The 26187-nt window shown below is 34.9% G+C and overlaps 1 protein-coding gene across 5 annotated transcripts; it reads right to left on the bottom strand.

Annotated features, from left to right (window-relative positions):
• Positions 1-1475: 1475 nt before the first annotated feature.
• LOC108319251 (uncharacterized) lies at positions 1476-25525 on the bottom strand. Of its 5 annotated transcripts, XM_017550317.2 has the most exons (17): positions 25061-25523; positions 21107-23827; positions 20534-20981; positions 17722-17950; positions 10752-10916; positions 9548-9820; positions 8622-8867; positions 7661-8047; positions 6385-7567; positions 6212-6300; positions 6071-6127; positions 5268-5699; positions 4803-5026; positions 4280-4413; positions 2676-2918; positions 2418-2596; positions 1476-2185 (listed from the first exon to the last, which is right to left on the bottom strand). In XM_017550317.2, the coding sequence occupies exons 1-17, from the start codon at positions 25434-25436 to the stop codon at positions 2081-2083; spliced, it is 7491 nt and encodes a 2496-aa protein (XP_017405806.1). In that variant the 5' UTR covers positions 25437-25523; the 3' UTR covers positions 1476-2080. The 5 variants fall into 5 exon arrangements, with proteins under 5 accessions (XP_017405806.1, XP_017405805.1, XP_052724158.1 ...); XM_017550316.2 differs by having other exon boundaries at positions 6212-7567; XM_052868198.1 differs by having other exon boundaries at positions 6212-7567; positions 21107-23807; positions 25061-25195.
• Positions 25526-26187: the final 662 nt, after the last annotated feature.

Genomic DNA, 26187 nt, shown 5'->3' with positions numbered 1-26187 from the left:
AATAGAAAAAAGTTTATAATTGATTTGAGTCAATATTATCTAAAAGTGACTTTAGTTTTCTCATTTTCATTAGCCATGTATTTTTTTTTCTTATTTTTGTATGTTCACATTAATTAAACTGACTATAGATTCAAATTCACCAACCAACCTTGAATAATGGCTGGTAATATTTTCTTCTACTTTTTATGATTCTCCCAAACCCATTGTAATTTTGTGTAAAACAATGGGTAAGCACACCATGTTTGTTGCGATGTGTATTGTGATGTTTTGTCAACTTCACAAACGTGGATATAACACCTAATTTTATAATTTATTTAGAGTAAATATTTAAATTATAAGATGTTTTTATTTTTTAATTATTAATTTTATAAAACATTATTCATCTATACTCAAATTTGTAAAAAAAACTTAAAACTCAATTAAACCTTAAGTTTAATAAATATCAAAAAACAAAATTAATTTAAGAAAAACGTATTGAAAACTTACTTAACGGGATAAATGCTAAACACTTAGTTAATAGTGTCTCTCCATGTTTAGTTAATAGTTAAGTTTTTTACGAAAATCATAAAAGGTTTTATTGTAGCCTAATGGATTTCAATTAAGTAGAATTTAAGTTTATGAAAATATATTATGTTACCTTAGAAAATTAAAAGATTATTTTATCGCATGAGAATCTTATCCAAATATATTAGACTACACACGATGAATATATATTCTACGGGAAACTTTATCTAGCTGAATTTATCTCACATTATTGTAAACTAAATTTAAAATTTTAGTATTAATAATAGTTTGTTCAATTAGTAAATGGTATGCAAATATCTTGAGATATGCTTTGAGACTTCATGATGTGGATTTGATTTTCATGGTCAGTGGACAATTTGCAAACACTTTTGTATGCATTATTTAACTTTCCGTATATTTCCTGAAGTTTGATGACAAACTCACTCAAACTTGTATCTTCTTCTATCAAACAATTGACATTCTCGAAATCATGATATTGGAAAATATAATTGCTCTTATTCAAACAAGGATGAAACATATGCTACGCAAGCATGATAGCTTATATGTTATTCTGTATCTCCATAAATTCAGAAGTTTTGTTGGCAATGTCTCATTCGCTCTATGTATCAAAACTGATATTATTCGAGATCGAGATTACGGGAATTATACAATCTTTCTCCTTAGTCAAATATCTCTTATTCTTAGATTTCAGAGAACTTTTATTTTGGACTGAATTAAGTTATTAATGAATAGACGAAACCTTAATTTTAATTTTTATAAATCTTTATCGAAGCTTTAGTTGATACGTTATTTTAAATAAAATAAAAGAAATGAATGTTTGTTTATTAAAAACATAAAAAAAAAATTAGTGTTACTAAAAATACAAGAGAAACGAATGTTTATATCTGAATGTCATTTTATATAAAAAAAAATAATAGAGATATGTCATTTGTAATAACCTATAAAGGAGGTAAATATAATTTTCTTGATATCATTGACAAAATTTCTTCAAATATACAAAATGCCAGGTATGACAACAAGTGAAACAAAAGAAAGGTCACTAGAGGTCTAACACAAAAATAACCTAAAGAGGAGCTCCTTCCTCGTATGTGTATATACTATACTCATTCCTCAAAAAATTCAAACAGGTAATATACACCAAGAACCAAAAAATGTTGGCAGCCACGAAGGTATTCATAACTTTAACATACTATATGACGGTCAGCAACTAAAATATTGTTCAATGCACAAGGAATGACTCGAATCAATATGAACCCATGCAATCTGTTCAAAGAAGCAATGAGGTCGACTGGCATCAGAAGTTTATCATACGGGATGTATGGCTAGGCCAAGTTGCAGATTTTTGGACATCTGAACATACCAACACTACCAATGAAGAATCCTTTTCAAAATGGATGGTGGCTTCAGAAATGTTCACTTTGGTATGTAAGTTGTTAAAGAAGCCAGTAATTCAGAAATGATGGCATATCACCAATAATGACCATTGTCATGAGCTTTTGCAGCATGGTAGTGTTTGTCATCAACATAAAGGATCTCTGAAGTATTATAGTTAAATTCAATTGCCACGCAGGTGATTGTCAAGCCGCACCAGCTTTACAGTTCCATCCCCACCGCATGTAAGAAAACCATTGGAAACAATTTGTATATCTGTTACAGCAGCCTGTGACAATTTAAGCTAGCAGTATTAGCTTGAGAACTCTTGTCTCTGATGGACTATACCTATTTGATTAAACTACAACAACCCACGGCATCAGCTTTAAAGAAGCTATGATTTTCACAGCCAGCAGGTATTAGCAGTGGTGAGAGTTTTTGTTATGTTTAAAATAGGTGAATTTGGTTTTAAGCGCATTAAGAAACGTTCAAATTTAATATAAAATTATGAAAAAAATTACCCGCACTACACCACCAAATCCACGAGAACTTGGCTGTAGAAAAGTGTGTTTTTCATGTATCTTTGACCAGTGATGTATTAACCTTGTGCTCTGGGCATCCCAGAGTTTGACATCTCCATCTGTGCTTCCAGTTAAAAACAAGCTGGTATTGGGGATGGTAACTACTTTTGTGACACTCCCTATGATCATAAAGTTTAAGCAGAAATCATAAGAAAAAGAATAAATTCATAACTAAAAGGGCAAGTAAACTTTGTTCACCTGAGTGAGCCTTTGGAATGTACCAAAGCATCCCTTCTACATTCTGGTCCTTGTCACGAGCCAAAGATGAGGCAGAGCTTTGTGCAATGTTATCAGCACGCCTGTGCCTTTTAGCCTTTCCAGTAGCTATATAGCGGAAGTCATGAAGTCCAACATCACCACCTTTACCACCAGTCACTATAAGGGGGGATACAGAACCACTCCCCACATGATTATCAGAAACAGACACGGTTTGTGCACCACCTTCAAAATAGTAAGAGGTAAGGTTGGAATGTGATAAGACATGGGCAATCTTCATACATGAAACAGGACATAAACCCCTTTTTAAAAGATGACAAACCTTAAAACATAATTCAGCCTCGGAAAAAATATATACAAGGAACATTTCAGTACTAGAAGTTACAGATTTTACGGACAAGAGGCAAACCCCAATTCAAACCTGAATACAAGTTAATTTTTCTTTAAAAAAAGTTTAATTAGCAGTAATTTTCCACTCCCTCCCAATTTCAATAAATTTGATATGGATACAAGCAAATTCAATGATTCAATTATATAACTTACTGCTATTGTTAGATGAAGGAACCATTTATGTGATTTTTCCCAATAATTTGATCTTTGAGCATCATAGATTCGTGACATCGTACAAAAACATCAACTTAATGACCTTGTGGTCTAGACTCTACAGAGCTTGATACTTGGGGCCTCCGTTCTTCTATATAGTGGTTAAATTTCAGTACAAGGCTGGGAGGGCCTCTTGACTATGCTAAATCCAAAGGACTTGTTATAAATCCTTCATATGCTTTTGCCCAAAAGTTTAAAAGCTTAGGATAGTAAGATCTTGACATGTTATAAAAATATAAAACCATTTCTGTACCTTCACCTAGCTGCTTAAGCTTTAGAAAGTTGATTCATGACATAGCCTAGAATCTCTACAACCAAATTGTAAAGAGTTCAACCCCTGCCACCACCATTTTTCAAATAAAAAGTTGAAATTAAACTGAAGTTAGGATGGCCATACATTATCTACATGTCAATCTCAAGGGACCTATCTACATGTGAAGCTCAAGGGACCTAGTGTGGCGATGTTTTAGAGATGTTATTGAATTATTAAAGCATTCATTCTTATCTTTCTGGAATAGTTAGATCATTACGTTAAGATGTCCCACAATCTAAGAATATGACCATCATACCCCTTGCATGACCTGGGGCTTTTGGAAGTTAGATGGGCCAACCTATTTTTACCACAAATTTATCCAGTTTTAATGTTGGGTCACAGGAAGATGTCTAATTCTACAAACTTCATACTCCTGATGGTGCTGAGATGTCCTCCATTGACTAAAAATAAGGCCATAATACTCAGTATAAGAGTTGGACAATCCTCCCTTCATGGGTTAGTTTTGGGAGTTAGACAGTTCATTTCCAGTATCAGAGCATCCAGTCTTGATGTCAGGCCACTGACACATGTCCCGTCCAGTAACTTCATGGTTCAAATGTCTATAATAATAATCCTCCCCCCTTATGCCAGCTTTTGGGAGTAAGTTAAACCTGTTTATAATACATAACATGTATAAACATTCATTGATCAACCTAATTTAGAGACAGACCTTCATGACATAAAATGGATGCACGAGAAGTTGTGGGTGGAGCTAAAGTATCCCATATGACCACATTAACACCATTAGAGCTATATCCAGCCACAGCTATTATCGATCCACTGGAGGAAAAATAAGTGACATCCCTGAAATCATAAGTAAAATAGTTTGCATTTAAATAAGAGAATGAATCTTTATTGAGGAAAAATAACGAAATCACATGCCAACTAAATATAAAATCAAACTAGTTCAACAAAGTGATAAACACATGTCAAATGGCTAATACACCACTCCTGATAATGGATGCAATTTTAATATTAAGTCAGTTTTAACCGTTAATGACAGGCTGTCGAGTCCAGCCTTGTCATTCATTTCTAGGACATAACTACACCCACAACATAGGATAACAAACGCGGCAAAAATGCCTACCCTGACAATGAAATATGAATAATATCTTTAATATCAGCTGAAGTACTAAAATCTATCAATATCTCAGCAAATTGCAACTGAAAGTTGGTGAAGAGAAAGCACATACGAAGCATGACCATTAAAGCAAAGAGATGATTCTGTTGGACGGACATTGCTCCTTCCTCCAACCTCCAGCTGCCATGTGCAGACAGTTCCATCTAATGCAGCACTGGCAAACCGGTGTCCAAAGTGGTCAAACTTTAAGGCTGAAATTGATGCAAGGGCATAAGGTGGAGGGACATTGGCAGCAGGCAGAACTCCATATGTAGCAGTAGCTTTGTCTCTGTTGAACTGTATTTATAAAGCTTCCTATTAGTCATAAGCTTGAACTATTGTCCACGTATGAAATTAATAACTGCACTAATCCAGATATTATATACAAAATATCTGTGTTTTAGGGAGGGGGAGTTATAAAAAGAAGAAACCATAACATGGGGGGAGGGGAACTGTCTGCATTTGTTTATACAAATAAAAACACATACAGTCACATCCGCATCTACCATATATGCATAGCAACTAGGAATTTCCCTACCTCCCACAAGTAAATGTGTGTATTGCTAGAACCAACCAAGAAGAATGGCCTCATTGGATGACTAGACAAAACCCTGGTACTTATGTTCTCCAAAGTAGCAGGTGGATCAACAAAATCTTCAAAATCTTGTTGAATTTCCCAACCTAATCTTGAGGCACCAATCTCAGCATAACCAAGCATTCCTAATACTCCAGCACCTGTCAAGTCATTGCTGGGCCAAGCTGAAGAGCCCACCCCGACAGTTGCTCCACCCAGCCCAAGGTGTGCCCCTTTCTTGCTCCCAAGTCCAACACCAGGAGAAACACATGTTGGAGTAGGGGTGGATTCTGAACCTGCCCATCCATTCTGAGGCCAGTCAGCTGTGGCCCATAGAAGACCATTTGATTTACCACTGTGTGGTGTCTCATCTTCCAGATGAAAGAACACTATACCCTGAATTAGATAAACAAAAACAAAGACATTTATATACTTTGCATGTTCATAATTAATATTTAATATTTTTAATTTAAACTATATTTTTAATAAAAAAAAATCAGGATTATCAATTCATTGAACTTCTATTTGAGTACTGAATTAATTCTTGGCTCCACCTTTCAATGCCCATTCATAAGAATAAACTCAACATAGAATCCTAAAGCCCATAAAAAAGGCTAGAGAAAAAGATTGAGCTGAAACCATAGCAAAAGACCCCATGTGCAAACAAATTATACAATTTTCTCTACATAAAGCATACAGGCATGGCAATGAAAAATTTAACATCCAAGCATCCAAAACTTCAGAATAACATCAATTAAGATCCAAACCTTCTTGTTGCTAGCAACTGCAGCTTCCTGTTGACAAGTAGAGTTTATACACAATGCCTGCTCAAATACAGCAACAATGTCATTCTTATTATATACATATATGTGGCCATATGAAAATGATTAAACAGAAGGGGAAATCACCTCCAAAAGTTCCCCATTTCTCTTGTACATTTCTCTTGGACTCTGGAAAACTGCAAAATTTGTGGAAGTTATATCTTTCTTGTTTGATCCTGCAGAAGGATGACCATTTAGAGATGTTTCTTTAACAGGAGTTCCAACTTCATGATTAGAAGATCTAAGATTAAATTCGTCACCACATGTATCATCAGTGTTATGCAGCCCTGTCATAATCATTGACAAGTCATTCCACCCCTTACTGTGCATATGATCCAAATCATTTGGCCAATTGAGTTTTTCCTGTGCAAAGCAATCAAATATCAATTTGGGATCTGCACTGTGATCCCATAATAACTGATGAACTGAATAATCTTTCCTGTTCCCCAGTTCCAAAACATTCAGGTTTTGGTTCTGACTAAATTCAGATTTCTGTTTTAACCATTCAAGAGTCTTTACATTCGAATCATTCTTTACTTTCTGCCACAGAAACTCTGCATGTTGTTTAACATGATAAGAAGAGATGTGAGTAGCTGATGTTATCAGTAGATCACATAGGCTATATGAGACTATCCGAATCTTCTCTGGCAAGCTAATGCTTTCAGAATCCATATTGATGATACAAGACTCTCCATAAGCATACTTTCTACGGAAAAGACCAGACAAATTACCATCTTCAAGTTTGGCAAGAACCGAATTCGAATTTGATATCATGAATCTAGACATATGCTGCCACAAGCAGGTCCCTAAAATCTTCCATCTTTCATCATCAGGAATTGAATGTTTTATATCATGTTCAGACAATTGAAGGTTTTGTATACTAGGTATGGAAGAAGTTTGAGCCAACAACTGTCCAATTTTTGGAATAAGCTTCTTTAGATTCACCATATCAACATCATAAGGATTGCGGCCATTAGATTGTGCAACAAAGAATGGTTCAACCATATACAAAAGCACTTCTGAGTTTTTCTGAAGCCAGGCTAATGAAAAAAGCAAATAGTACTCATAAAAATCTAGGATATCAAGAAGCGGTTTGATCAGATCTTTGCTAATAGAACTCAACTGGATCCTCAAAGTTGCTTTTAAAAACCACAATGAAACAAAAACACCTTCTATGCAGCACTGCGAAGCATCCAAAAACTTAGGTTTGCCATCAATAAGCAGATCTTGTCGAGAACTTTCCATGCTGCAGGCACAAAATAATCTTGAATAGAAAAAGGAGACTTCTTCGGCAGTCTTAAAGAGGGGTGTAATCCTAGAGTGATATAAATTGAAATCCTCAAGCATATCACTCTTCTTTTGAGACAGTTCTCCTTGAGTATATCCATCTGTCATATCATACCCAATGCACAATGATCCGTGATGGCAAAGTAAGAGTAAAATCTGCAGAATAGGGAAATTAAAGAGTTGTCATAGAGGTAGATTGCTGAACAGTAACACATACAGAAGGGGAAAAATTGGAGCAGAAAAGTATACCATGCCGATTAGACAGTGGGGAGCCAATAAAAACCTCTGTTCAAATAGGGCAAGCCCACTGTATAACTTTTGTTTAAAACTTTCCACTGATTTCTCATAATACTTCATGTACTCGTCAGAATCAGAAGGTTCTTCATTGTATTCTGAAAAAGTGTCAAGCCAGCTTGGATGCTCTCTTATCAATTTTGAAAAGTAGCAAAGTGCCAAATTCAATTTAATATGGAACTCCAGATGCATAGAAACATTAGCAGACAACCAGTTAGAGCATTTTCTAGGTAAAGGCATCAGAGTATCAGACAGCACATCATGACTGTCACCTAATTCACTGTCTTGATTTGCAGTCCCAGGCATGCTTGGTGAAGATGAGAAGTACTCCAATGCTTCAAGCTTGAAACATGACAACATTATGAATAATTACTGACCAGTAATAATGCATAAACAATTAATCTAAAGCTGCTGCAAGGAAAACTTAACTTGATGAATAACAACACCAGTTTAAAAATTAGGATCGTAGAATTGGTTGAAAATTCTCAGAATTCTTTTCATTAATATGGCTAGGTACTTGAATGGGCAGAAAAAAAACATCACAACATCTTCCTATATTGACATGAACAGGTGGATATATTTACGTGAAAAGGCCCAAGAAACATACAGCAAAAAGCATTTATTAGGAAAGTACAGTACAATAAGAAGCTGACTTCTCCATTTTTAATAGCAGAAAACTTGTATCATTCCTACACATAAGGCTAGGAGAGGTTCAGTAAGTACACACTACAAAGTTTTCAAACCAACCAGTACAAGATAAACAGAGCTTAAGACATGCTATGAGCAAATGGTTTGAGTTTTGACATCACTAGAATTCATTTGATGATCTGTAGTTCCAGCAAACTTGTTTTTCTTATATGCACATACAAAACTCAATTAATTTGTAATTGATTAATATCATATAAATTTAACTTACAGGATTACCACTTCTTTTTAAGGAAGCAACTGTCATCAAAGTTGCCCATCTTAAAAGAATTGCAGAATTGTGCTCCCCAACGGCATTCCTCATGCTATTCTTTGTTGCTAGCATTTGGCAATAAAAACCAATGGTAGGGTCCAGAAAATGACCACAATTGGACATGACAGTGGACTCTGGAGGCACAGGGTGGACTGAATACTCTAGCATTCTATGAAAAGATTTGTAGTAATTACCCATTTCCCACTGCAAAACAAAGACATCTAATTAGAGTTATGATCATGTATGATGCATGTCACTGCAAGAAGAATATAGCCAACGACAGATAAAAATACAAGTACTCTATGGGGTACAAAAAATAAATCAGGCCAACCTCACCAAAACTAATCAGACTGGACCAATATCAGCCACAGCCATACCCTAGGCTGAGAAAGGAAAAATATTAGTTAGGTCAGCCAGCCCAGCTTCTTCTTGGGGCTGTGAGAAAAATGTACATATAACGGAAATAAGAACCACAAATAACGGTTGTCAGTAGATCATATAAGCTAAACAAAATCAATTTAATTGAATCTAGCATTTTATGTTAGCAGAATTTATAATTACTAGCGTAGACTCCATAGTCCCCTATAAGCAATGTCATCTAGACATGCTGCCACAATCATAAAATCATCAGGAACTAAATGCTCCATACCCATAACATGTTTATCTTATGTACATTTGGACCCTAAAAGGTTTTGTATCTTATCTATAACAAGTCAACAAAAATCTAGCATTTTATAAAAAGTTGATAGTAATCACTTGTTTTGAAGTGGAGATCAAGGAAGCTTGCTGTCCATGGTAAATGAACATGTATTAAGCAAGCCCTAAACAATGAAGAAAATAGCAGAAAGTCTTTAGGAATAAATTAATGTTGACATTTTTGGCACCTCCAGAAGGCTTGCAAGCCAGTAGTCTCCTTTATCAATTGCAGATGGAAGTATGTACTTTGTAATTAGGTGACGCTCCAAAGGTCCCCCGTGGCCATCAACAAGTCGACAAATGACTAAGGCAAGCTGTTCGTCCCCAAGATTCTTAGCACAAACGTTTATAGCAGAAGAATGATCACCTCCAAGCAAAAAGAAAGCAACTGCTAATTCCAGCTGATGCCTTCCCAGTAAAACATAAGCATTTTTTAAAGCAGCAGCTTTATTTTTCTCATCCTGTGATAAAATTATTATGGCTGAATTAATGACTTAAAAACATTAATATGACAAAACACCATGTAGGATAAGAATTCAATGCTTATATAAGTCACGTTAAAACAATGACTAACAATTAAAATCCTCATGACTTTATCAGTCTAATGTAAGTTTACTAAGGACCTGTTCAGGAAAATATCTTGATATTTTTCAATCAATTCTTATTATACAAGAACTTAAGTTATAAGTGCTTAAAATTCAATAAGCTTTGGATATACACGTTATTAAGTTCTTACATAAGTTTGACATGTTTGGATCCCCAACTACACAAGCACCAATAAGATATTGTCTCATTTTAAAAAAATGAATCATGATTAAAAACTAATAAATAATTACTAGCCTCAATTTAACTATTTTTTCTGTTTGTGGATAATACATTAGGAAAAAGACATTTTAACACAGATTTTTTTATAATATTTTGACACAGGACAGTGTTATTTTCTCTTTGGTTCATTATTTATTTGATATTGTGCTAATTTACTCTAAACCCAATGAGAAAATGACTCGTATGCTGTGTCAAAATCTTGTGAAAAATTATGTGTTAACATATCATTAACCAATAAATTTATGGTATAAACTTAAAAAGTTTCACCATTCACAAGTATACTCAAATAGTATACTACTATATAAAGTTCACCACCACACACTATTGTAAAAGGTAACATACAAAAACTTACAAAAGCTCTGCATATGCCTTTACTATAGGCTACCTTGGAGACTTTATGAAAATACACTAAAAGCATCTTACGGACAAAACCATATGATATTTTAGTAAGTTGAAATAAGTTGTTGATAAGTTCTTCTAAATGGGGCCAAAGTCCTTTAATGGCATTGATGAAAAAGGAAACATTATAAAAAACACTGGTTCTTGCAGATTTGTAAGAAAATTCACCTGAAAATTGCGAGAAAGAAAGCCCACCAGAGGCTTATCTTTCTCATCCTTACTGATTTTGAAAAGGCCGGCCAAAACTTGAATTCTATTCAATGCAATATACAGCAAAGCACAATCCTTTGGATTTTTGTTCTTCAAATATTGAGCTCTTGCCAATTTCTCCATCTAGAACAAGTAAAACAAAGCAAGTATTAAAACTGTTCGAATGCGAAAAATAGTAATAAAATAAGATATTATGAGTTATGACAATAATTTACAGAAGACAAGCTCATAAACAATAGATAAACCAACAAATAGTGGAATAAAAATTTTCCTTCCATGCTCTAATTTTGTCAAAGCAGACAAAAAATCCCAAGTTTTCTTGCAACATCATGACATCATGCAATCAGCAGAAATATAGAATAAAAGAAATCAACAGGAGGAGCTGGATTTTCACCCCTGATAAACACATTTTAATTCATCATAGCAGTTGGTACTTCGTATACACCACAAGTACTTTCCAGGGTCCCAACTCCCAACAGAGTGTATAACTGTAAAAGGACACTAAAATATTCTCCATCAAAGAACATATCAAAGGTATGCAAGTCTCAACATCTGGTTCAGCAGGAAAAAATAGACTTACAAATATATATATATATATATATATATATATATATATATATATATATATATATATATATATATATATTTTAGGAGAAAAAATATAAAAATCCAAATTGAATTGTCAAGGTCCATAACAAAGGTAGCATAAAGATTTGTATCCAATTAAGGAGAAAAGGCTATCTTCAAGATAAACTTGAACAGCTTTCATTAGTTTGATTAGAGCATCTCCCAATAAGAGTTCCTTATGAATAAAAACAGTATTTTAATGTGGGTCTCACGTTCATAAGTTGTTTGAAAATGAAGAGTTGCTTAGAGACCTACATTATTATTCATTTGTGTCAGAATATGTGATGAATTTATTGCACAATTAATATAGCAATTATGTTTAATCCCTAAAATTAAGGGATTAGGATTAGTAATTATTGGGCAGATTTCCTTTTATTAAGATCAGGTATTATTGGGTAGATATCTCCTAATTTAGAGACTTTATTTCAGGAGATTTTTTACCTTAATTAGACAATAGTTTGTTTCTTTTTAAACCCCTATGTATTGTTTCAAAAGCATGAATGAGAGAATAATTAATTCCAACATCCTACTACTGTTTTCCAACATGGTATCAGAGCTCTAGGTTTTTCCTGGAGCCCTGGTCTTTGTTTTTTGTCTCACGGCCTTCATTGTCGTTCCTCAACTATTGTTGGCCTTCATTGCCATTCTCGTCCAAAAAAAGGGGCAGCCTTAATTGCTGCTATTATTCTTTCCGCTGTGTTAACCTAACATCCGATTACAATGTCTGGTGCTACATCAAGTAGAGAAGTCTCTAGTCCTTCACACAAAAATGGAGAACTCCAAGGTCTCCGAGCGTCATACAGGTTGGATGGAAAAAATTTTCTCAAATGGTCCCAATTTGTTAGAACCTATCTCAAGGGAAAAGGATGCCTGGTTCATCTCCTTGAAAATGGTCCAAGCATGGAGGATCCAGCATTTGCAGCATGGGATGAAAAAGATTCCATGATTATGTCTTGGTTGTGGGACTCCATGGAAGCTACCATCAGCGACACTTGTATGTTTCTTAATACAGCTAAAGATATTTGGGACTCCATAAACCGCACATATTCTAAAGCCAATGATGCCCAAGTATATGAAATCAAAATAAAAACTGCAGCCACAAAACAGGAAAGCAGAGGAATCACAGAATATGCGGCACTGTTGCAGAATCTATGGCAGGAACTTGATCACTACAAAGTTTTTGAAATGAAGTGTGCTGAAGATGCAATCCTCTTGAAGAATTTCATAGAGAAGGATCGTGTGTATGATTTTCTTGCAGGACTAAATCCTGAATTTGATCAGGTTAGAGTGCAAATTCTAGGGAGAAAGGATACTCCTTCACTAGAAGAAACCATATCTATTGTCCGTGCAGAAGAAAGTCGGAGGAGTGTAATGCTTGAGTCTCAACCAATAGATGGGTCTGCTCTACTTACCAAACCTGAACTGGTGCAGAAAGGAAATGAGCAAATTCCTAATTCTTTATGGAAAGGAAACAGAGATAATTTATGGTGCACCTATTGTCAGAAACCGAGACACACAAGGGAGAAATGTTGGAAATTGCATGGCAAACCTCCAGGAAAGGAGTGGGTGAATCGTGGCGGACAACAAAAGTCCCAAGTGCACGTAACACAAATAGAGATTAAAGAATCTCCATCACTAGACAGTTTCAATATGGAAGAAATAAAGGAATTGAAGAAGCTATTGGGGAATATGGAGGAACCCTCTGGATCATGTTCTCTTGTTTTCTCAGGTAAAACTTCTTGTATGAATACCTCATATAATGTGAACTCTTGGCTTGTGGATTCGGGAGCTACAAATCATATGACACATTTATTCCACTTGTTTCATTCTTATACACCCTCACCAAGTAATAGAAAAATTATTGTTGCAAATGGGTCAGTAGCTACTGTTGCAGGATATGGTAATATCCAAATAAACCCCAACCTTATGCTTAAAAATGTTCTCCATGTTCCCAAACTCAACCAGTCTTCTCTCCATAAAGAAACTAACCTCTGATCTCAATTGTTTTGCAATGTTTTCCCCATCTCTATGTGTTTTTCAGGAACAGGACTCGGGGAGGGGGATTAGACTTGCTAAAGAAAAAGATGGTCTTTACTACTTGGAAGTATCTCAAGAATCCCAAACCAACCAAGCAAAATCCCTTCACAGTATAACAAATAAGGATGAACTATGGTTGTATCACTATTGTCTAGGACATCCATCATTGAAGGTGCTACAGTTTATGTTTCCTCATTTGTATGAAAACTTAGATATCTCAAAACTTCATTGTGAAACTTGTGAGTTAGCGAAGCATACTCGTGCTTTTTTTCCCAACAGCAATAATAGAAGCTCTCAACCTTTCCAATTGATTCATAGTGATATATGGGGACCATCTACAGTACCAAATATTTCAGGGGCCCGCTGGTTTGTAACATTTATTGATGATTGCACTAGGGTTACTTGGCTCTATTTGCTTAAACAAAAATTTGATGTCAGCACTATCATTCCCATATTTCACTCAATGATTAGAACTCAATTTGGAGTTAATATTAAAAGGTTTAGGACCGATAATGCTAGAGATTATTTCAACCAAACCATATCCTCGTATTTCCAATCTAATGGGATCATCCATGACTCTTCATGTGTTTATACCCCACAACAAAATGGAGTGGCAGAAAGGAAAAATGGGCATTTACTCAATATAACTCGAGCTCTTCTTTTTCAAGGGAATGTTCCAAAAAATTATTGGGGAGAAGTTGTTCTTACTGCATCATATCTTATTAATAGACTTCCCTCTCATGGCCTAAGTAATAAGAGTCCAATAGAAGTCCTAAATAATTTCTTTCCTCACTTTAAGAAATCAAATGGACTGATTCCTAGAATATTTGGATGTACAGCCTTTGCACATGTCCCTGTTCAAGCTAGAGATAAACTAGATCCCAGGGCTGTTAAATGTATTTTTTTACGATATTCAGCCACACAAAAATGGTATAAATGTTATGACCCTATCATTAAAAAATGGTATATCTCAGCTGATGTTACTTTTCTTGAAACTAAACCTTTTTTTAACAAAACCAATCCTACAGAACAATGTCTAGAAGACCCTCATGAAAATACTGAGTTCTTAACTCTGCCATATATCACAACCAACAGATCTGAGCCTCCAACTATACAACATAATTCTGAACAAGGATCAGAAGCTCTGGATACAGATTTCCCCATTGAAGCAACTCGAATAGAAGTTGACAATCCTCCAAGATTTAACAAGGTTTACACCAGGAGAAAGCAAATTCCAGAGATGATGCAAGTCCATGAATCCAATCCAAGTTCTGCACCAGAAAATGAAGAAATACCTGAACCAGAAAATGAGATTGACCTTCCAATAGCCATCCGAAAAGGTGCTAGAAATTGCACTAAAAAACCTCTCTATCCTCTCTCAAATTATGTTTCTTATGATAGATTATCAGCTAACCATAAAAGCTTTATTGTAAACTTGAATTCTGTGGTTATACCAAATAATATTACTGAAGCACTAGCAAAGAAAGAGTGGAGAGATGCTATGCAAGTGGAAATGACAGCATTAGAGAAGAATAACACTTGGGAAATTGTGGATAAACCCAAAGAAAAGAATATTGTTGACTGTAAGTGGATATTCACAGGAAAATATAATGTTGATGGGTCACTTGAACGATACAAAGCAAGATTGGTGGCCAAAGGATACACTCAAGCATATGGAATAGACTATGAAGAGACGTTTGCACCGGTTGCTAAAATGAATACTCTAAGGATTCTTCTATCCTTAGCTGCTCATTTTGATTGGAAACTACTACAGTATGATGTTAAAAATGCCTTTCTTCATGGAGACCTAGAGGAAGAAATCTACATGAATATCCCATAGGGGGTTGAAGGAGATAGACAAAATAAGGTGTGCAAACTTAAGAAGGCACTATATGGACTGAAACAATCTCCTAGAGCATGGTTTGGGAGGTTCTCAAAAGTTATGAAGGGATTTGGCTACAAACAAAGCCAAGGAGACCACACGTTGTTCATAAAACATTCAGAAAAGGGGAAGGTAACAGTTCTTTTGGTGTATGTGGATGATATTATAGTAATTGGGAATAATGAAAAAGAAAAGGAAAAATTGAAACAAAGACTAGTCCAAGAATTTGATCTCAAAGAGCTTGGAAAACTGAAATATTTTCTAGGAATTGAAGTAGCATACTCTACCCAAGGAATCTTTATATCCCAACAAAAGTACATAACCGATTTGTTGGCTGAGACAAAGACTATTGGATGCAGACCCGCAACAACTCCAATGGACCCTAATCACAAACTGAGTAAATCTGGAGATGAACCAGAAGTAGAAAAAAGGATGTACCAGAGGCTGGTGGTAAAATTAATATATTTGGCATATACCCGACCAGATATTGCCCATTCGGTAAGTGTAATAAGTCAGTTTATGCATGAACCAAAGGAGTCTCACCTTCAAGCTGCCTACAAAATTCTACATTACTTAAAAGGCACTCCCGGAAAGGGAATCCTATTCAAGAAGAATGAAAAATTGAACCTTGAAGCCTACACCGACGTAGACTATACAGGATCTCTAATTGATAGAAGATCGACTACTGGATATTGTACTTTCCTGGGTGGAAATTTAGTAACTTGGAGAAGTAAAAAACAGAATGTAGTGTCTAGATCATCAGCTGAATCCAAGTTCAGAGCACTTGCTCAAGGAATATGTGAATTATTATGGATAAAAATTATTCTGGATGATTTGAAAGTTGATTTGAAGGGTCCCATGAAACTGTACTGTGATAATAAATCAGCAATAGAAATTGCACATAATCCGGTTCAACATGACCGGACAAAACACATTGAAATAGATAGACACTTCATCAAAGAAAAAGTAGACGAAGGTCTATTATGCATGGTGTATGTCCCATCCAGGCAACAAGTAGCTGATGTGTTAACAAAAGGTCTCAATAGCCCTATCTTCCAAGATCTTATAAGCAAGCTGGGAATGACCAATATCTATTCCTCAGCTTGAGAGGGGGTGTCAGAATATGTGATGAATTTATTGCACAATTAATATAGCAATTATATGTAATCCTGCGATTATGTGTAATCCCTAAAATTAAGGGATTAGGATTAGTAATTATTGGGCAGATTTCCTTTTATTAAGATCAGGTATTATTGGGTAGATATCTCCTGATTTAGAGACTTTATTTCAGGAGATTTTGTACCTTAATTAGACAATAGTTTGTTTCTTTTTAAACCCCTATGTATTGTTTCAAAAGCATGAATGAGAGAATAATTAATTGCAGCATCCTACTACTGTTTTCCAACAATTTGTTTATCAGCAATGTTTTTATTCTTAAGCAACTCTTGTTGAAAATGCTCTTGAGCTACAAAAGAGAAAAAGTTTATGGGATGGGTCACTGGTCACCTTTATTGGATCAACATCAAACTATCTACAAATGTCAAGTACTGCAAACTTCACATTCAAGAAGTTCAATTTTCGGTATAAGAGGTATGTTGGAGATCCAATATTTACTAGTGATACAGCAAAAATAGTATAATATAAAGGAGAGGCAACCCTCGTTGCAAGAGCTTGATTATGGGATTGAGTTATGCCTTAAGCCAGAACTAAGTTTTAGATCCATTATTGGGCCACTTGCATAGACACCCTCCAGACCTATAGACTTGGACATAAAATTACATAGTATTCAACATTTCAATACTACAGGAATAAAATTTCTCCATAAGCATTAATAATTTAAAAATAGCTTTCTACAATGTCGAGCTCATTCTTAAGGCTAATAATACAATCTAACAAGTACAAACTATCAATAGTTAGTTAGATATATACCTAGATGTCTTTAAATTTATTTTAACTTTTATTGATAATTCTCACAAAATGTTAAATTCATTCTTCCATGCTAATAAATTAAAGGGAATTTTTTAAACCGTGATGCACTGCATGTAAACCTTAACTATATGGTGAAATCTTTGTGGCCAAACATTAATGACAAAAAAATGCGTAGAATTCATGAGATATGGAACTTCTTAAATAAGCAGGCAAACTAGTATTTTGAGCAACTATACATAGATTGTGGAGAGTATGTCTGTAAGTGAGGAATTGAAGTATAACTAATCTATATTTTCTTTCAAAATTTGATCTTAGATAAAAAATAACAGTAGGTCACGTAAACTCTTAAAAGATATAGCAGCACACATGCTACAAACTTAAGGTTTTAATTTCCAAGATTTTGTTTCATGTTCGTTACCCGTTATAGAATATGGAGAAGAAACTAAGCATTACCCTTGCACGTAATTGAGGTATATTAGCATACCAAAAGCCCAAACCCAAAGCACGCATTTCTTGCCACGATGGTTCATTGGGTATGACAGAACCAAATAAATTATCTAGGCTATCAGAGTGATAAGCCCATACAAACAATCTTGAGTTAACAAGCAACTCTTCAAAAGAAGCAGCTTTACCAAACTTCCGGAGAAAAAGCAGTTGCCGAAACCGTAGTACAACCCAAAACCTACAAGGAAAAGTTTAGAAATCACATCATTCATGTACCAACTACCAAAAGTCAGACATCTACACATCAGATCCAACCACCACCAAATGCTTTTAAGATATACCATCTAATTTCACTTATAATCATCATTAGCAATTGGCAATCATATTTTTGCAGTTCCACAGCCATCTTTGAAGAATTTTGACATTAATAATATCATTAACAGGTATTGAATCTCCATGGTAAGAATATTAACAGAATGCATAGCTCACGAAGGGGCAAAGGACACATTGTCAACAACATAAATCACATGATTCCAGAAGCTTGGCATATTGATAGTCTGAAAAATCCTGACAATGTATAAATCAGATTAAAAAATTTCCCCTTCAATACTACCCTAATAGAAAAGAAAAAAAGAAACAACCCATATGATTGACCTTTTTTTCTTCTTATACTTCTATTAGAAAGAAAATTATATTAACCCTTCTCACAACATATGTTAAGAATGGCAAAAACTTAAAGTAGCCAACACATCCTCTGAATACTTAAGAATCTACCCAGACCCAAATACAGGTCTTAAGGTAAGTCCTGTGCAAGACCTTGTCTGGATTGTCTAACATATGTAAAAGAGTTTACTTGTCAGAATTGCTTAACTTATTGTTTCACTACCGATATACATATACATAAATGAATTAGCCAAGAAATCATTGGACTCAAACATTTTACATATTTTCCAATCTCAAGTGACCTTACAATTTAATAATTCTCATGTAAATGCATAGAAAATGATTTTAAAAAAGTGATCATGCTAAAAGATATCATACAAAAAGTGACCTCAGATGCTTTGCCATTGACGTTCAAATGCAAAATGTAATATGAAAGCTTGGGTAGCTTGTCAATTTACTTGCTATTACATTTCCCATCTGAGTGTAATGAACTCAAAGTGGATAATATTTAAAGAGAGTTCCAGTTCTATGCAAAGATTCAGAAGTAGGTCTTCAATTGAAGACCTCATATACTTGGTCTTACATTTTGTTCTCTATTCCAAATTTTCCACCAAGGATTGTAATGATATAATATCTACTAACTTTTCATTTATCCTGGTCCACTGCAGGATATCCTTTTGTTCACATTGAGTTTGATAGTGTGGGAGATCCCACATTAACTAGGAATAAGACCAAGTTATAATATATAAGTGAGGTGCAATTCTCTCCTTAAAGCTAATTTTATATAGTTGAGGCATAAACCCACTTACTAAAATATTGGGAGAAACTTCATTGATAGTTTCCTATTACAAAATAGTTTAAGCCTAACTCAATCTTATAAAATCAACTTATAAGATAACATTTGCATTCACTTATATATTATATGTTTGACTTTATTTTTAGCAGGTGTTATATCTCCACACACTAACTTATAAAATGAGATTTATCTATAGTTATATATTGCATTTAATGTGCCATTTGGGTTTTAATAGGCTTGAGTCAGAACTAAACCACTTTCCAATATGTGAGTCTGGTAGGTTTAGAATTGTTTATAGGAGGAGAGGGATAAGAGGTATAACTGAATATGACAGTTATAACCTCTTGTAAATATTTCAGTTTGTTGTAATTAGAGAAAAACCTTCCTAATTAGAGAATATATCTATAGAATCTTCTAGTTTATTTTTCAGTATATTTTTTCCTTATTTCCTTTTTTGGAGGATTGGATTGTTACAAATAGGTGTAAGGAAAATGTAATAGATATGAATGATAATAATAAAAATCATTCTCCTTTTCAAGTCATTTTTTCATGTAAACTGGCTATTATAAATAGTCAGTGTTTTGGGAGGAAAAGGTTGTTGATGTTTTCTAGGAAGTAAAGGGTTGAGGACAACTCGAAAGTCCTTCAGTGTTTGGTGTTTTACTGTATTCTACAACACTGGCAGAATCTGTTAGGATATAGGGTATTTGGGATATAAGGGTATAATGGGAAATGGGATTAGGATAGAAGGTAGAGGAATTGTATAAATAAATTGTTTGGATAGTTAGAAGGCAGTTTTTGAGTACATGGTTTGTTAACAGGCCATTGACCTGTGAAGAGGGTTATGCCTCTGGATCTTGTATACACACACTATTCTTTCTGTTAATAATACACAATTCACCACATATTTCTCTCTGTTTTCTGGGTGTGAGAGACTGTGAGGGAGTTCTTGATTAGGTTCCCAGATTAGGAACCTATCAGAATCCGTGTTGTTTCAATAAGAATCTACCAAGAACTTGTCTTGTGTGTTCTGTAATGCTGGTTGAATCTATCAGAGTCTGTCCTATATCCAATAAAAGAACCACTTACCATGTTATCCATGTCATAAGCCCAATAGTGTTGTGAGAATGTAATGGAAAAAAACCCAAGTCCCATATTGACTATAGATAGTACCAAAATACACTATATAAGTGAGGATATTCTTTATCTTATAAATCCGTTTTCTAAGTCTAAATTAAGCTTAAAATTCACTTTTTAATACTTCCAATAATTTTTGTGTATGATTTATGAAACAGAAAATATAAAGGATAAAAAGAAATTATAACAAGAAAGCACACAAATGTTAAATACGATCATGAATACCTTCGCCCAGGTTCATCAAGACTCTGATATGCAGATGATGAGTGTGCACTACTAACTTCACTAAGAAGATCAATAATAGCAAGAATCTGTGTCTTCTCTACGCCAATCAAAAGTGGTAAATCAGGAAATTTCTCAAGAGATTCAATAAAGCCATTAAGCTCAGATTTTGTTGAGAAAATGCTATCATTTTCAGCATTGGAGCCTGAATGATATGGAAATGGGAACAGGCTACTTTGAGCCTGTGAAATTGATGTGATTGATGCCGAATCCCCACCCCATTGAAATCCCTTACCCTGGGAACCTTTTGATATACAGCCTTCGAGATAATTAGATAATACAATATTTGGAAGACAAATTCTTTTAGGGATGTGTCTCCTTTTAGGAACATACGTAGAAGTCAGGCATTCAACAAGATGCCTCACAGCTACATAAGCACGTTTCCAGTTTCCTGAAAACATTAAAAATAATAACAATAAAATACATGAAAAACATGTTATCATTCCCATTACATAATTGAGTACACTAATTGAGTCATCAGTCATACTTAAAGAAAACAATTTACGCAACCATTACCTGAACTGATATTAGTAAGTAGTACATCAGGGTGATATGTAGGCAAGGATCCACTGATTATCTCAGTTACTTCTAAGATGCTCCATAAACCAACCTTGGTTAGAAGTTCAAATTTCAATTGTTCCTTGGCCAAGAACAAGCTACTGGAATTGTCCTTCATATTGATTTTTTTTATGGACTCCACAGAATTAAAATCTACTTGACTGTCTCCATTTGTTTGTTCTATGAAAGCACCAATGTGTTCAGTAAAAACCGCAGAAAGTACGTCTTCATATATTTCATCCTCACAATTATAAGCATTAGGCTTTGAATCACATGGATGAAAATTACTCCCTTGCTTTTTATCCATGTGGAACAACCAATGACTAAATATACTAAAGTAATTTCTATGAATCATCACTGCTGCAGCTCTAGGTCCCCATAAGAAATCATAAATTGGAATGGAAGAGTGAGCAAATGCAATGCGAACCCATATATTCACTTTTGGAAAATTTACAGAGTTTGAAAAAGTTGTACCAATACAATGCTTGGGAGCATATATTTGCAATTCATTATGCAAACAAACTCCAAGCAATAACTCCCCAGTTCCTAAAGTTAACCACCTTAGAGCAATAACATCACTATCAGTCTTTATTTTATCCTCCAAAATAAAAGTCCCTGCACTGATTAATGGAACAGCATCCCATATATGTATGGTATTGATATCATTGGAATTGCTCTCATGACCGATTGTGGCAATCTTCTCACCACAATCAGAGAAACATATACCCTTGATGGGACCATCATGTGCAACAAGCACACCCACAAGTTCCCATGGCAAGTGTTGTGTCAATGAGTTCCCTGGTATACTTTTCCAGAGTTTCAAGATGCCATCGGAGGACCCTGTGACCATAATGTATGTAGGATAGTTACTACAAAGATCATTTGCAAAGCCAAACTCTTGTTGTATATGGCTTACAGTGCCTGGATTAGCCACAGCAAAACTAGTAACTAGATCATTGGAACTTGGAAACTCACATGAACATGGATTTACAGTAACGTAATATTTTTTATCAGCAAATGTACTTTCAAACGCCCAAACACTACAGTCATCAATGCTTTTAGCATCAAAATTGCATTCACAACTGTTTGTCAACATGTCAAATGAGTGCAAGCTAACTTCCCATGATAGGGCCTGAAATCTCCCCATCCATACTGCCAAGAGCATAAGTTTACTGCTGCAAAAAGTTTTGTCACAGGTGGAGTTCAAAGGAATTGTGAAGATATCTAAAGGCCCGTCTTCATAAGGACCATGACCATTGAAAGGAATAGTGCATAAGTAGTGACATTCTATGTTTTCCTCTTCGGTTCGACAAATATTGACAATGAAGCAATCAATTCCCCGGGTATGTCCCATAAAAAAAAACAGTTTGTCACCAAGTATTGAAGGTGCCCATGTCAAGCTTGTGTACAAGGAGCATGAGTCTTGAGTGGCAAGCTTTCCACAGAGTTCCATAGTAGGAACCAAAGTTGGACATCTCAAAATGCAGTTTGAAATGTTAGAAAGTGACCAAAAAAGAAGCAGTCCATTAGAATCCAGGGAAGCAGCAAATTGAACTTTGCATGTATAAGGATGAATAGAAACCTTTAAGATTTTCCCACTATGACCATCTAAGTTCAAAACACCACCAGTCAAATAGGGGGAAATGTTATCTGTGTTAGCATTGTCAATGGAGTTCTCCACAGCATCATGTATTGTTAAAATACGGAAATTTGACCAAACTAAGGAATTACAAGACAATAGCTGAAGTGTTGAGCATATAATAGGTGGACCAGAAAGGCAATTTCTCATTAAAATAACCTTTTGAAGAAATATCGCATTTTTAAAATCAGATGAGTTAAACTTGTATACATTTGCTATGTCGTGGTTGTGGAGTTCATGCCTCTTCCATAATGTAACTCGGGGAAATCTCAGTGGGGAGACATGATCAAGACAGTGGACAGCCCAAAAGCTAAGCAACATTCCAGGACCAAACCCAACTATCCAATCACAATTTCTGACATCATACTCAAATCGTTTGGAAAAAACTTGTTTGGACTCTTCACCAGTTCTAAATATTCCCTCGAATTCTGCCCCCCATCTCACAAATATATCTGAACCAAGAGTTCCATTTAACGTCTGATTAATCTCAATGACAGCAACAACACAAAAGGAGGAACCAGCATTTTTCTGATCATTGATGTCCTTCCCAACTCTCCTGGCCTTTCCATTATTAATTTCACTCCATAACCTTGCAGTCCCATCTAAGCTGCAAGTCAACAATACATGCCTTACTGAACACTTACCGTATCTGTTTGATAACTTCTCTCTTGATGGTCTCCATTGAATCATTACAACAGGTAGGGGATGATGTAGCTTGACTTTTGAATATTCAGATAGTCCGTTGCTTTGACATACAACCACATATTTGCTTTCCTCATTGGTCAAGGCCCCTTCAATCTGTTCTTTACTAGGATGTGCTGCAGTTGCTGAAGGGCCCTCAATAGACCACGTTGCAGAAACAAGAGTTTGGGGTTGATCTGCTTTAAACTTCCAAGCAACCTCCCAACATTTGTTGCTCTTTTTCCAGAAAACCACCTCCATTCCAACAGAAATGATTCCATCTCCTGATCCTGTCCATTTGATGTTTGCAACTTTCGTATGTTGTACAAGCACTGCATTCTGGCTCCAACAAAAAGAACCTGAATATGAGTGACAAGATTGTGTTTTTAATATATAGAACTAATAAAAGAGAAGACTCTTCCTAATGTAAAATTTCTCCTTTTCTCTGTAATAAGAATAAATATATTAGAAACGGGATCTAAAGAAGTGTTAGAACAGGGGACACGACATCCTCCAAAGAGAAACAAAAACAAAACAAAGCTCAAACAAGAAAAGCAAAAACAAGTCATCTAAGATTGCCAATCTCTTCATATATCTAAACCTCTCCAAAATAGACATTAACCCCATCTTATGAAAAACTCTTGCAAAGGTGTTGACAGACTTTACAAGACATGGAGGTCCTATTTAATTGTCTTTTACTCCGGACAATACGGAAGACATTAAAAAGCATGTAAACGTTGAGTAATTGAGTTCACTTTGAACTAACCCTTATCCAAAAGGCAACCTTGGAATGGTCACTGAAATCTCCCCTTCCTTAAAATGTTGCTGAACCAGTTCTCAAAAGCCAAAACTCACAAACTAAAGGAAAGGAAAAGATAACAAAACATTAAAATGAACTGAACTTCTCCCATGAGCTAAAACCAACTTACACACCTCAGCTTCTGAACAAGTTAAATGAGAGTAGTTCTATATAAGTTAAATGAATGCATAAGTATATTTTAACTTACATAGAAACTCAGTTCACTTTCCATTCTTCTCCTATAAATAAATATTAGAAATTTATTCAAAATGACCTATGTAACTTGCATTTTCATAAACGAGCGACTGTAAACAATGAAACATAATAATCATAAACATGTGAACAAATACTCAATATTACGACTCAAGGACCATCCTCCCTTCCCCCTCAGTAGAAGCTTAAAGTTGTTGATTCAATTTACTTGTCCCCACAAGCACATTAAAATTCAACAAACTAAGCCCATAATATATCTAAAACGTTGAATTAGTTTAATTGCTATTTGGTCCCTATACCTACACAATTTTTACGTTTTAGTCCCTACAGCTAAAAACTACTCGTGTTGGTCTCTCTATACACACTTCTTAAATCCGCCCAAGTCATTGACATTCAGAATTGTGGAGACTAAAACGTATTAAGAGAAGTGTAAATAAGCAAGTGTAGTGTATGTAGGAACTACACCGAGTAGTGTTTACACGTATTACGTAAAGATTATGCAAACATAAAGACGAAATGAGTAATTGAAGCTATTAATTTCAGCAAATGAAGCAAAGAGAGAGTGGAAAGTCGAAGTTACCTTTTGCAGCGGTGGAGTTGTGGTGGAAAAGACATATGCAGTTATCGGCAGCGGCGGCAAGGTCGCCGTAGGAGGGTGAACGAGGTGACCAGGCAACGGCAGCGAGGGGATCGGCTGAGAGCTGAAAGGATTGGCGGAAAATGGGGCCGATGCGGGATTGATAAGGGCAAATAGGAGAAGGAAAGTGGGAGACAACGAGGAGAGAAGAAGCGGCGTAAGCGATCCAAGAGTAGCCGGAGAAGTGAGGGAGGAAATCGACGGTTGATTCGGATAAGGTAGGGGCGGGTGGGACCGTGTCGGATCTGAGGAGACAGAGGGGAAGGTGATCGATGGGGTTCATCTGCGTGTTTCGGATTGACGTATCTGATTCCGCCATTGTTCTTCTCTTTATCTCGTCGGAAGAAGAAGAACATATACCAGTGTCTGGTCTGTATTGGCAGTTTTCTATTTCAGTTTTTTAATCTGCAATTGTTTAACATTTTTTTTTTCATTTTAAGTGTATATTTTTTTCTTTTCACATTTAAATAATCATTATTATCATAACACATTCTCAAATATAGAATCTTCTTAATAAATAAAAGGCTACAAAAATTTTCATCCCAATTTTTATTTTAATTATTTATTTTGGTTTTTTATTTTTTCCACTAAATTTTAATACTTATTCAATTAGATATTTTTATTGACGTTAATGTCATTTTTATACAAAATTTTTGGTCTAAGTAAAATTTATGGAAGTAAATTGTGGAAGTGTGTGGCTTCATCATCTGTTTGATGTTTTTGTTAAAAGAGTAATAAATTATTTCTGGCACACTAAATTCCAAAATTATTTATTAATACATTAATATTTTTATAAAATTTAGAAATTTCTAACATATAATTAAGTAAAGAAATGCTAAATGGCCTATGTAACATTACTCTTAATACTTTGATTACTTACATGGGATTTTGCTAAATAGTGCTTTCTGGAAAAACCTGTCACTTGTTATATGGACAATAACCAATTTTTACAAATTATAACTTCCTAGTAGCTAAACACATGCTTAGTTCTATAAAAGATGAACTTGAATTGTTTTTTCAAATTGAAAATAAATGAGAGATATTTATTTCTATCTTGACAAAAATCCAAT

Source organism: Vigna angularis, chromosome 9, assembly GCF_016808095.1.
Source record: "Vigna angularis cultivar LongXiaoDou No.4 chromosome 9, ASM1680809v1, whole genome shotgun sequence".
In the NCBI taxonomy this organism is placed as follows: domain Eukaryota; kingdom Viridiplantae; phylum Streptophyta; class Magnoliopsida; order Fabales; family Fabaceae; genus Vigna; species Vigna angularis.
This window is presented reverse-complemented; position numbering and strand designations above follow the sequence as displayed.

Coding starts and splice junctions, on each gene's coding strand:
- LOC108319251 (XM_017550316.2), bottom strand. CDS start 25,436: ATGGCGGAATCAGATACGTCAATCCGAAACACGCAGATGAACCCCATC. Junction 23,828..25,060: donor CAACTCCACCGCTGCAAAAG/GTAACTTCGACT, acceptor ACTCATATTCAG/GTTCTTTTTGTTGGAGCCAG. Junction 5,700..6,070: donor CAGTTGCTAGCAACAAGAAG/GTTTGGATCTTA, acceptor TATCTAATTCAG/GGTATAGTGTTCTTTCATCT.